The following is an 11872-nucleotide window of genomic DNA, read 5'->3' on the forward strand; positions in this document are numbered from 1 at the left end:
GGAAGGGGGGTGGGAGATGCTAAAACACCAGAGAGAAAGGCACTATCCAGAGAGAGCAAGAAACAAAGAAGAAAAAAAAAAAAAAAAAAAACACACACACACGGACTAAACCAGAACAGATAGGAAATCTTTGACCAAAAAAATAAAAGTGCTCGACACCACATTTGACAAAAATCAATAACATTTAAGCTGATCTGTCATTTGGTAGGGTTGGCGGGGTGGGGAGGGGAGGGGAGGGGGGGGTCGGTTGAGACAATCTCAAATTTGGTAAGTACATGTGTGTCAGTTGGAGACTGGTGATTTACACGTGATTATCCAATCTCAGCCCCCATGCTATGCACATGTATGACGAGATTATTTTTTTTTTTTAGTATGCACGTTAACTAGCGGTACTGTAAATGTGATGAATGACCGTGGATAACATTACAGCGTGTTTTCCCTTGCACAGCCACGGAGTTAACTCCTCGAGCCTGCATCTCACATGCTAAAGTCTGCGGACTCAGTCAGCTACATTCAAATTGATTGCGGGGGGGGAGACAAATAACATCGTCGGGGGGGGGGGGGGGCTGACGTCATACATGGCTCGCATTCACGGCTGCGTATCCTTGCCGCTCAACGACAGGAGTTTCCCAGCATGATTGGTTTCTTTTCCCGATGCTAAGTGGACTTTCCCTTGTGTGAGGAACGTCGCGTATTATCCGAGATCTCTCAGATAGAAACTTGAAGGACAATTCAGCACATTCTAGAGCTACAAGGTCTTATTGGGACAAACAAACCATTGAACATAATTTACAACTTTGTGATGAGAGGTAATGCAGACAAACACATAGAAATATATAATATATATATTCTTAAAAAATGGATTCTCTCTATAGTTGATTTATTTATACAGCCGATGGCTGATGTACAATGCTCACGAGCCAATCATCGTAGACGTGGAAACTTGCTGTATATGGCATCAGTTCTCTTCTTTCTTTTTTTTTTTTTTTTTTTTTTTTTTTAAAAACATTTCATTTTTTTTCTTTTCATATTTTTCTCGTGTTTTTCCTTTAAAACAGATGTGGCTGATAAAAGAACATGCGGCAAAAGCAAAACACAAGGCGGCAGAATGTTAAGAAGTTAAGGAGGAGACAGAAGCGGCTGTGGGAGTCAAATCATTTGGTTCTCTCTTTCGCTCAAAAGGCGGTCGGTCGCCATCCTCACCGAGGCGTTCGCAGTCTCAGTGTAAGTCGAAGTGGATTTTTTTGCTCAGCCGCCACCCACCACAAAGCGCCGCCGCCGCCTATCACAGCGCTCCTGTCTTATCTCTCTCTCTCACTTTTCACTTGTTTGCATTCTTCCTCTCTGCTCGTGCTATGGTGGGGTTGGGCGAAGAGGAGTGGGCGGAGGGAGGGGGAGGAGGAGGGAATCAGATGAGGGTGGAGGGATGACATCTAGAATGATGATGAAGGTGGGGGTGGTGGTATGGTGGCCGTTTTACATGGCGGGAGTGTTTCACATGTTCCGATTGACCGGCGTGACATAGTTGCGCGGGAACATGCCCGTTTGGCCGTGGCAACCGCCTTTCCACCAGTTGGGGTCAGAGTTGTCCAAGACTTGGATGAAGTCGCCGCGTCGGAAACCCAACTCGCCTTCCTCCTGGGGGTCGAAGTCAAAGAGCGCCTGCACGTATGTGGGATGCTGTGCCATGGAAACAAGGAAACACAGGCGGGCGGATAATAGAGGTTAGCAAAAGTGCAAACTGGCAAGGCACAGCAAGAGGAAAAAAAAAAAAAAAAAAATCAGCTGCAGCAACATCAGGGACTGATGTAATTCTTAATTACAGTACAGCAAAAAGACTAAGGCTTAATATTAAATGAAAGACTTCAAATCAAAAATTCACTTCGACTGGTATCAACGTCACAGCGGTGGAAAGAAATAAAAAAAATCATGGCATGGAATTTGGAATGGAAATATAATGAAATACAATGTACCATCTATGCTAATTTCTTTTAGCCAGTCTATGACAGTTCTTGTTATATGTTAGCAGTAAGCTAGGGTTTTTTTTTTTTCGTTTGATAACTTTGTATAGTTTGGTTCAACATTTTGTTGTTTAAATATATATTGTGTTGGTGTCTGTTTATTAATCTTCACAAAACAAGAATATACCACAAGATTGAACAGCTTCACAGGAAGTTGTCACGCTCATAGTTACCTGGTGGACCTGCTCGATGTCCCGCAAGAGGATTTGCTGGTTACGCGAGACGGAGGTGGAGCGGTGGTAGTGCACCAGCTCATTGAGGGAGTTAAACTTCACCACCCACAGGAAATACTTCCCGGCGCCGTCACGGAGAACCTTGAAGTGCTGCACATCATTCCCAAACCTAGAAAGGGTCACAGCGTTAAATGAAAGGTCAAAAAGATCCTCCTATCGCGTAAACAGCGGTGACACGATGCAATGGAAACGCAGAAGAGGAAGCAAGACGTTTGACTAAGTAAATACTGGAAAAGAAGCTAACGAGTGAACCCGGGTCTGACTTTATGAGAATAAGGAAGTGGCCGCGTTGTTGACTCAGAGCTCGGAAATTTGTGAAGCCGATCGATTGTTGTGAGCGTGAGCAATGATGGTTGTCTCCGCTTCAACTCCATTTCACGGGGTGGCGGCGCTGCTACTCACTTGACCGAGAGGGAGAAGTCACCCGGTGCACTCTCGCTCTCTCTAATGAGGAAAGCTCCATCGAGCCTTTGTTTGTTGAGCATCTCCTCTGCTTTGGCGCGAGGAATCTTCCCAAAGAACCACCTGGACGAAAAGGGGAAAAACAACAACATTTGAGCTTACCGTTTTGCAGTTTGGGTTTATTGACATTGCTAGCTTACAATAAAACAAACAAAATAAACAGAATTATACAGTGTTTAGTCTACTAGCGTAATGCTTCTCAATTTAAGTAGTGTCTGGAAAAAAAAAAAAAAAAAAAAAAAGCGCTATCAATGCATTCTGAGCAATTAACCCGCAGGGCAAAAAGATTCCATGGTGCAACAATGATAACGTCAATATTTAATTAAGGACAAAAGCCTGAAGCATATTTCATGTAAAGCAGTCGAGCTGTAGTTCTGACAAATATAACCAAAGTCACTTTGATTTGCTTTGCTTTGCTTTGGGCGAGGCGATGTTTGGAGAGCAGGAATTTAAAACTATTTAAAGCAGAACACTTACGGATGGGGCTTCATCTCGATGTAATTCTTGGGAATGAAGCCATCTTTTCCATCGAGCTCTGCCTTGTACCAGTTCTGGTCACACTCTTCATTTAATACCTGGTGATGACAAAAAATAAATAAATAAATAAATTGGAATGACATATTTGCTATTGGTACAATTTGATTTCCTGTTGTCTTATTGCAACGTTGCTGGTAAATGTTAAATGACAATGCAATACATAATTCCTATTTTCTTTTAAAGATAACAAAATGTTTATTTAATTTACTGAATGATTGCAACATCGGCCATTATAGCTACAGTACAGTCATTGTTTTGTTTTCATAATAAAGTCTCGAATAAGGTGACATTTTTTAAGAATAGATTCAATGGAAACAAATACAGATTAGTCAGCGATGAAAGTTACCTAAACCACAACCCTCAAGTGATATTTTGGTATTGTATGTGACTGGCTTTTCTAATCCTCTTGCTCCATTCCAAAATAGAACAAGCACCTTATGTGGATAAGATAAATCCTTGCGGTTCCCATTCACTTTGCCTAAAAGTGAAACCCCCGCGCAAAAAAATGTAAAGGCAGTCATTGTAATGCAGAATCGGCGAACTTTCATGTGTTTCCAAAGTAGGCTGTCACTCGATTGAGACTTTAAGCAGCTTGAATTTAAGCAGAGAGAGCATTAATCTCAACTCTTGGAAGCAGTCGGGCAGAATCCTACGTTGACGAATGACTCACTTTCACTCATTAGAATTTCACAAGTTGAGAGGCTTGACTTCCTTTGATCGCGTCACATCTGCATAATTCAAAGAGGGCAAACATCTTGTTTTTTTTAGGGGGTGAACATACATTTTCTTGCTTTTGAAATCAGATTCCCTTATTATTTTTGCCTTGGCCAGCCAAGACAGGTGTGCCCGTTGGCCCTAGCGTGTTGCAAGTGGCCTTGGGGTCTTTTTTGCTCCAGCGAGCTTGACAAATGCCAGCTGTCGGCTAGCTTATCTCAGCTGCTAACCCAACCCTTATATGCTAGTTGAGGCAAATATAAGATAGAAAGAATACAAAACGTACATTAGTGACAGTGTTTACAAAAAATGAGCACGTTTTTTTTTTTTTCCTTCTCCCTACCATTTGGGTTAGGCCTGGTTATAATCAAATAAAAGCCACTTGGCTCTTTCATTTGCTTCAATGTCTATCTGGTGTCTCTTGGAAGTGACGGGGCGGATGCACAACTAAATGTCCGCATGGCAGGCAAGTCTTCATTCCACACAACCACAGCAATAGGTCCGACCGCGTGGTCTCCATTGGACTATTTAGATCCTTCTATTTTTGCTGACTATCTGTTGTCTTTTTTTTTTTTTTTTTTAATCTGATTGAGCCACAATGGATAGAAATTGCTATTTGATAGGCTAAGGTCCATAGCAGGGATTATCTTCTCCACAGCTGCCAGTGCATAGCTCCCCTCTCACATTAGATTATTATAGCACTTCCATTGACACAACATGAAGGAAAAACACATGGTTGACCTGAAAACAATTTTGAGTTGTGCATACTTTGTTCGGCACTTCTGTCAATTTACAACAGCCAATCAAATGGCTTCATTTCAATTCGGCATTTTGTCTTGTTACTTCTCAACAGTAATGGAAAAAATAATGTAGTACCATGCAACTTTTATTTTTTTATTTTATTTATTTATTTTTTGAATCTTAAATCTTTAAAAATGTAAGAAGAACGGTTATGGCAAAACAGTCAAGTATGATGGAAGGATGAGAGTCAAACTCAACCTGTCTAACAGCAAAGGAGCAAATGAGGGAGCTAGCGACATGGAGAAGACATCTCAACAAGATGATAAATGCACTAGGACAGTCCATATGGATTGAGGGGGAAAAAAACAAAAACAAAAATCAAGAGCAGGGATTACTCTGGAGTGCAAGATAATCTGGGCCTGAGACAGTTTAGCCACTAGAGTAAAACAAATTCAGCTTCAAAATCAGAATACTGATGAGAGCAACTTTTTTTTTTTTTTACATTTATAAAACTGATCAAATTTGCACAAGAGGTTGCCGCCAAATTTACAACATAATATTTGTGACAAAGATGTGCATTCCTTTATGGCTATAAATTGATACAAGTAGGCCAAAGACTAACCAAAAGGTTCAGGCAGCAGATTAAATAATTTCCGAAGCCTGAAGATCTCTTATCAGCTGATTCTCCTAGAAAATGCGGCAAGGACTAAATTTCCATTTGACTGCGTGACATCTTGTCAGATTTTAGATTGGACCACATTTGCTTATTCAGACATCTCAAAATAAGTTTGTGAAGTTTCTCCCTGATAAACAAGTATTTTGTGTTATTTTGCAAAAGTCATGCAACGGAGCGTGACCTCCTTTATGCCCAGCGGGGAAGCAGCAGACACCAAAAGGGAGGTCATGAGCTCAAATCTCAGAGACAGCAGGGAAGATTACAGCAATCCCACAAAATCAAAGCGTTGAATTGACAATCATGCCCGAGGTCTCCGCCATATTGAGCAGAACCGCCCGGCATCATAACACACAAATCACAGCAACTATTTAACAGTTATTTGATCTTTAACGCATATATTATCGACTAAATCGTGTCCGTGACTTCTGACCTACTTTCAATCACTTAAGACTTGGCAGTGCGGGACCGACGGCACTGAAGGATGTTCCGGGTTTCAGAGCAAGACTGATGGTGCTCTCTTGCTTTAAATGCAGAAGTCTCTTTTTGGCACACATGAGCAGGAAGTGATGTGGTGATGAGGAGGAATCCTAATTGCAGCTCTCTGACTCAGCACAAAAAGGCAAATAGAGGAAGTGCAAGAAGAAACGACTTCGAGGGCACCAGTGGAGGAAAAAAAAAACCCCATGACAGATAAACTAATGTCAAACAAACATCTAAAATCCATCAGTGGCTCCATTTAAATATTTCCTCTTTCCTTGGAGTGAAAGACAGAACAGTGAAAACAAACAAATGGTAACCTCAATAAACCACATGAATCATTCGTAGAAAGTGTTGGGCTTTCACAACTATCGCCATCTTTACTTGGAGTTTGTAGTACTTCTATTCTAGCTTCTGACTCCTAGGAAATGTTGGGGGCCTAAGTGATAGATGGGCTAAGTACAATCGGGCTGCTGAGAAAAGAAGGAAGTACCAAGTGGGACAAAAAGGAAAGGGATGGAGATAGTTGATGCAAACACACAAAGGCGGTATTTGTGTTTTTCCACATGTTTTGCCGTGGGCACGGGCACACCAGGAGCATGATGATAAGCATGGAATAAAAAAAAAAAAGCAGACTAGGGCCTACAGTCACTTCAACGTTCGGATTTTTCCATGACAAACTAAATGTGACCTACCAGCTAGATCAAAAATTGATGACGTAATCACCAATAGGCCGATAAGACCTCAAAGACCTGTCATCGTTCATGACATCATCACAGTGTGTACCCAAACTGTTGGGGGCTGATGTCTGCGTCACTTTATCTTAAAAAAATAAAAAAAAAAACACCTCTGTCGACCTCATTTAAACCATCACCAAAGGATTAACTCTGCCCAGGGGTGCACAGTATATGCAGCAGACAGTCAAAATGTGGCCTACTTTATAGATTTGGACTCTAGCGAGCAATCGGATAATGCTTGGCGGTGACCCGGTCGGGGTTCTGTTTGGAGCCACCTCCTCAAATGAATATTAATGCTTCAAAAAGAACTGACATTCCAACAACACACATTACCTATAAACCTCTCAGTTCTCCATTTCAAGGTGCACAAGCAGCCGCAAAAACCCATAAAGCTGTTTTCGGTATCGTGCTAAAGGTTTTAAGCCAAAGCATGGCTTTGGATTTGTCTATAAATGCATGGGGGTGACATTTAGGTATCAAAAGCCAGCGCTGATAAAACACTTTTCGCAGAGCACGATCAATAGTTCGAGTAACAGGCAATGTGGGAGCCATTAATCAGGGATGGGTGGAGAGCCTTCATGGAAAGTAATGAGGCAACAGGCTTAAAAGCTTCTTTCTAGGATTACATTGACGAGCTTTTACACACAAAACACCGTTAGTCGGGACATAAGAACGTTTGAAAGTGAAAAGAGCAAGGCAAGAGGAGGGGGGAAAAAAAAATGCCTGAGGTTTGGCTGACTGCATACGACAATTCTTCAGCCTGACTCCCAACTTGTGCTTCTCTACAAGATTGTGGTCGATGCAGACGAGAGTTTTGCTGGAGTTGAGTGTGGAGATGCAGGAAGTTGCAAAAGGGGGGGGGGTTGGATGACACAAACAGGATGTGAAAAAAAGCCACGTTGTGCTCTTAATATAAACGCACACCAGATACAATAAACCATCTTGCGCTTGTCTCTATTAATCTCGTTTCACTTCAAAATTTGTGGCTTAAAAAAAAAAAAAAAAAAGATGACACTCAAGGACCAAGATGTGATAGTTCACTTCTGGCACTTCCAAGGTGTCGGACAGTCTGCTGGTAGTCAGTGAAAACGGTGAGCACAATGACTTTTAATTATAAGTGTTGACACAGAGCCACCAGAACTGTTGACAGGAGCTTATTCTGTCAGCACGGACGGGTTGTTAATCTTTATTTATTGAAAGAGGAAATGAGCACAGCGCTTGGGGCAGTGGCCAGACTTTGCGAAGATGTCCTTCTTTGCCTCGGAATCAGCGGACATAAAAACCAAGGACAAGAGCAGATGGATATGGCATACAGCAAAAAAAAAAAAACGCCGCGTCAAGAGTATCCATGTTAACTTAGCAACCGTTAAGAGTCTTTTCTATTTTTTTTTTTACTTAATAGCTAACTGGAGCAATGAAGTAGGCTGTGATACCGTTTGGTGACGGTTCGCTTGATGACTCACGAGACGGCAAATGACAGACCCAAATGTTACCGAATGACTCAAGGCTGCAAATTAGAGGGCAGAATGGTCAGAGCGGGCCAGCTGTTGTGAAAGAACAGTGACGCAGTGATGGCTTCGCTCGCTGGAGGCTAGCTACTTGGGGAACCTGACGACTAAATATGACAGTGGACAACGTGGGCTTTTTTTTTTCAATCAGATAAATTCCCACAGGAAAAATCTTTCATGTTTCGACAACAAATGATGATTTGCAATGTTTACATAAAAGCTATCTCATGTTGCACAGCTAGCATCTTTCAGACGCAGTCCAAATGCTTCAAGTCGACTTTCATATAAGCAAAGCCAGTACGCTCCCATGAGAGACCTTTTGTCCTGAGAACAGAAGCGTTTAACATCAGTATCGGCAGATGGCTTGCTTTGACTGCGCATTCATTGGCACCACAGAGAAGCGATTCTCGTTTCATCAAATCGGTAGCCGCGTTTAAGTACCACCGAGTGCGCTGGACCTTAACTGCCGCTTTCAGGTCGGTCTACTCGCATCTGTATCTGGGCAGACTTTTAAGTACGGAAAAAAATGTTTTATGGATGACTAGCATCATTAAAGTCCACGATAAAATGCTACTAAATAATACAGATTTTCTCAGAAATACAAATTCCTGAAAATAGAATGATGTTTTATATAACCTGGTTCCATTTTTACTGCAAGTGTCTAAGACATCCAAAGGATGGATGCAGTTGGAAGAAGGGAAGGCGATGAGAGGAAGAGGATAAAGGAGATGAAAGAGTGAGAGAAAGGGCGATTCAATCTGACAGAGGGAAAGAACATCATGCCTGCTTCAAAAAGCAAATTAGTCCAATGGGGGAAAGCAGCCAACAAATGATTCCGATGAATTGCAAATGGTGCCAGGGGCAGTACTGTGGCAAGCCATTTTAGATTCATCTTTTCTCTAGAAATAACTTGAAAAGGAGAATATGGAACTTGACCCGCAACATAAATGCAAACAACAATGGCTTGTGAAAGAAACAAATCATTCTTTACGGTGCATGTTTCAAATTAGAATGGAGCTTACATGCAAGATTTCATTTTTTTTCTGTAGAGATGTTTGGTAGAGCAAACAGTGGACTCAAACAGATGATAACATTCCACGGAAAACATGCAGTTCAAATAAAGAACTGAAGTTGCTGGTATAGATCATCCTCCATTCGACAGTGGATATCAAAAGTCGGCACACCCCTGTTAGAATGTGGGTGGAAGCATAAGTGTGCACACCCTTGTATTACTTGAGAGATGGAGCCGTGTTCAGAATTAACCAATCGCATTCACGAGTGACAGATTCAAGTGCGTCTTTACAAAATGTAGGCGTTTCTTTTTTTTCTTTAGTAAGGTATTCAAAACAGAACAAAATGAGACAAAGAACCGACAGTAATGTTGATGGCATTCAAACTCTGCTTACATAAAGTATACCCTCCAATGAAAATGAAAGTCTTTTCACATACCTTAAGGACCTCCCCGCGCTTAAAGCTAAGCTCATCTTCAGCGGTCGCTTTGAAATCGTATTTGGCAACGGCCTCCATGGCGTGCGTGCAAGATAACGTCCTGGCTCAAGTTAGGATTCAGGGACTGAATAAAAAATAAAAACAGCGCTTATCCCAGCTTCTGCGTCCAGATGCTTTTCTCCCGAGTCTCTCCTCCCGTCTGTGACCCGTTCCTTTAGGGCTTTGACCTTACATAGGTCGCAGCGAGGTTCCTGTAAAAAGGGGGGAGAGAAGGAGCTGACTAAGATGGGCTGGGCAGAAATATGCACAGGTTTGTGAAAACTGTATGCACATCTCGTGCAAACAAACTGCGTGACAATTATGACGACCACTTTTGCTTAAAAAATGACTAAATACCGTTTGTGAAGCCATTTAAATCAACCCCGACATTGACTCCCAAGCACCTGTGCAGACTGGAGCTTATGCAGAGCCGTCAGTGATACATTAGCTCAACCTACACTTGCTAAACGGATAAAGCAAGTTTATCTCATTAAGTTGTTTACAAATGTCCGTCAATCTAATACAACCGGACGATCCCTAAGGTCATTAAACCTGACTTGCCCGCCAACAGCCAACTGGGAACAACGATCTCGTCAACACTGTTGCTTTATCTTCTTTTTTGTGTGTGTGTCCGTTCTAAATGTGAGTAAGACGTGTTACAACAGAGGATGTGAGACACTTCTAGAAAAGTCGTTGGGCGCGCGCAAGAAAAGCACACATACGAATGGAATCTGCAGAAACGCTTCCATCTCATAAGTGATCGCCAAAAATAGTTGTTAATAAATCATATGATCAGTCAATAAAGAGCTGGCGCTCAAGTGGTACAATCGGGCATATAGAAACACCAATCTTGGTATATTTTCTCCAATCAATATCGGCGGAGATGTAGGCTACATATAAACAAACAATATATTTGTCATGAAGTCGTTGTTTCATGGACTCCCGCAGACTTCTCCCGTTAACCCCCCCTCAAAAGACTGCGCCCAGTCCACTAGGAGGCTAAGGTTAGCATGCCGGCTAACGGTCGGATAACAATAACTACGATGCAAAGTGATTCTCCATCTCACTTCCACTAATCTATCATAACCGGGTAAAGAAAAGGTTATGTTAATCAACAAGTGAACATGCTATTAACTTGAAGCGATGAGTTGATAAATGACGGGAAGCTTGCTGCTCGCTTCGCGTTGCTAAATTTGACAAGGGAGAAAACACCTTTTTTTTTTTCATAGCGCAAGCTGTTGTTGCTAACGTAGTGGCACAGATAGCCCCGCTAGCCTCACTCAACTTGACTAGCCTGCGTCGCGAGAAGGAAACAGTACATAAGTTCAACGAGTATGAAGACAAACTCACCACTCGATATATTCCGCGTCGAAGTTAGCACCCTAACAACGAAATCCCGATCGCGTTTTTACCCGATCCTCGTTCTCGGTTTTCCTGCCGAGAAAAAAAAGAAAAAAAAATCCTCCGATGTGTGTCATGTATCGCTTCCAGCCCGTCCTCGGAGCCTGACTCGAGCTGTTAGCATAAGCTTGACGACGTTTATTTCCGCTTCCTTTCACTGTACTGGGATGGTCAGCCTCGTAGATCTATAAAGCCTTAAATTGACGCCTTACGTTCCGACTCCTACCTCGACGCCGACGCCGTATTGTATGTGGCAAAGCGGAACTATCAAAATGTGCCAACAGAAAGAAAATTAATGATTTATATTCCAACTCAAATAGCTTGAGTCAAATAATTACAATTCAAATACTGCATAAATCATTCAAATTCAGTTTATGATGCCTCTTATTTCAGTCCAGACAGGACTTTTTTTTTTTTTTTTGCTGTCAGCATCAAACTAAGTACATAGTTGAAATAGTTTCACTTTTTGATTTAAAGTGCTGAAATAAATAAAATCCGAGGTATTCTTAATATGTTGAGACCAGTGATGCACAAATAAAGAGAATATTTGTTGTATGGAATAAATCACGTTCGTGTGTTTTGCTTCTATTTTATTCCATGCATTGTAGATTAATTAATATTATTAATTCCATATTCTATTCTATTATCTCTTCATATATTTAATTGGTATGTGTGTCATTTGCTTGTGTTGGTTTAGCAGCGGATCTAACACATCCAATATGGCTGACCTGCTGACGTATCGGAGCAAAAGCCCAACCTGTTCCATAAGATATCGATGTTTAGTGTTTATTTGATGTCAGCCTGCACAGTTGCGGGAACTGAAACTGCGCCCAACCAAGTTGTTCCGCTTTCTACGGAATGTCAAAGTCGCAATTGT

At 41.7% G+C, this 11872-nt stretch overlaps 1 protein-coding gene across 1 annotated transcript; it reads right to left on the bottom strand.

Moving 5' to 3' along the window:
- Positions 1-354: 354 nt before the first annotated feature.
- On the bottom strand, positions 355-11237 carry grb2b (growth factor receptor-bound protein 2b). The gene is made up of 6 exons (XM_085934174.1): positions 10945-11237; positions 9556-9806; positions 3194-3291; positions 2657-2779; positions 2195-2363; positions 355-1680 (listed from the first exon to the last, which is right to left on the bottom strand). The coding sequence occupies exons 2-6, from the start codon at positions 9631-9633 to the stop codon at positions 1495-1497; spliced, it is 654 nt and encodes a 217-aa protein (XP_085790300.1). The 5' UTR covers positions 9634-9806; positions 10945-11237; the 3' UTR covers positions 355-1494.
- Positions 11238-11872: the final 635 nt, after the last annotated feature.

The sequence above is a fragment of the Syngnathus leptorhynchus genome, chromosome 16 (assembly GCF_054491065.1).
Source record: "Syngnathus leptorhynchus isolate UIUO chromosome 16, UIUO_Slep, whole genome shotgun sequence".
Lineage (NCBI taxonomy): Eukaryota > Metazoa > Chordata > Actinopteri > Syngnathiformes > Syngnathidae > Syngnathus > Syngnathus leptorhynchus.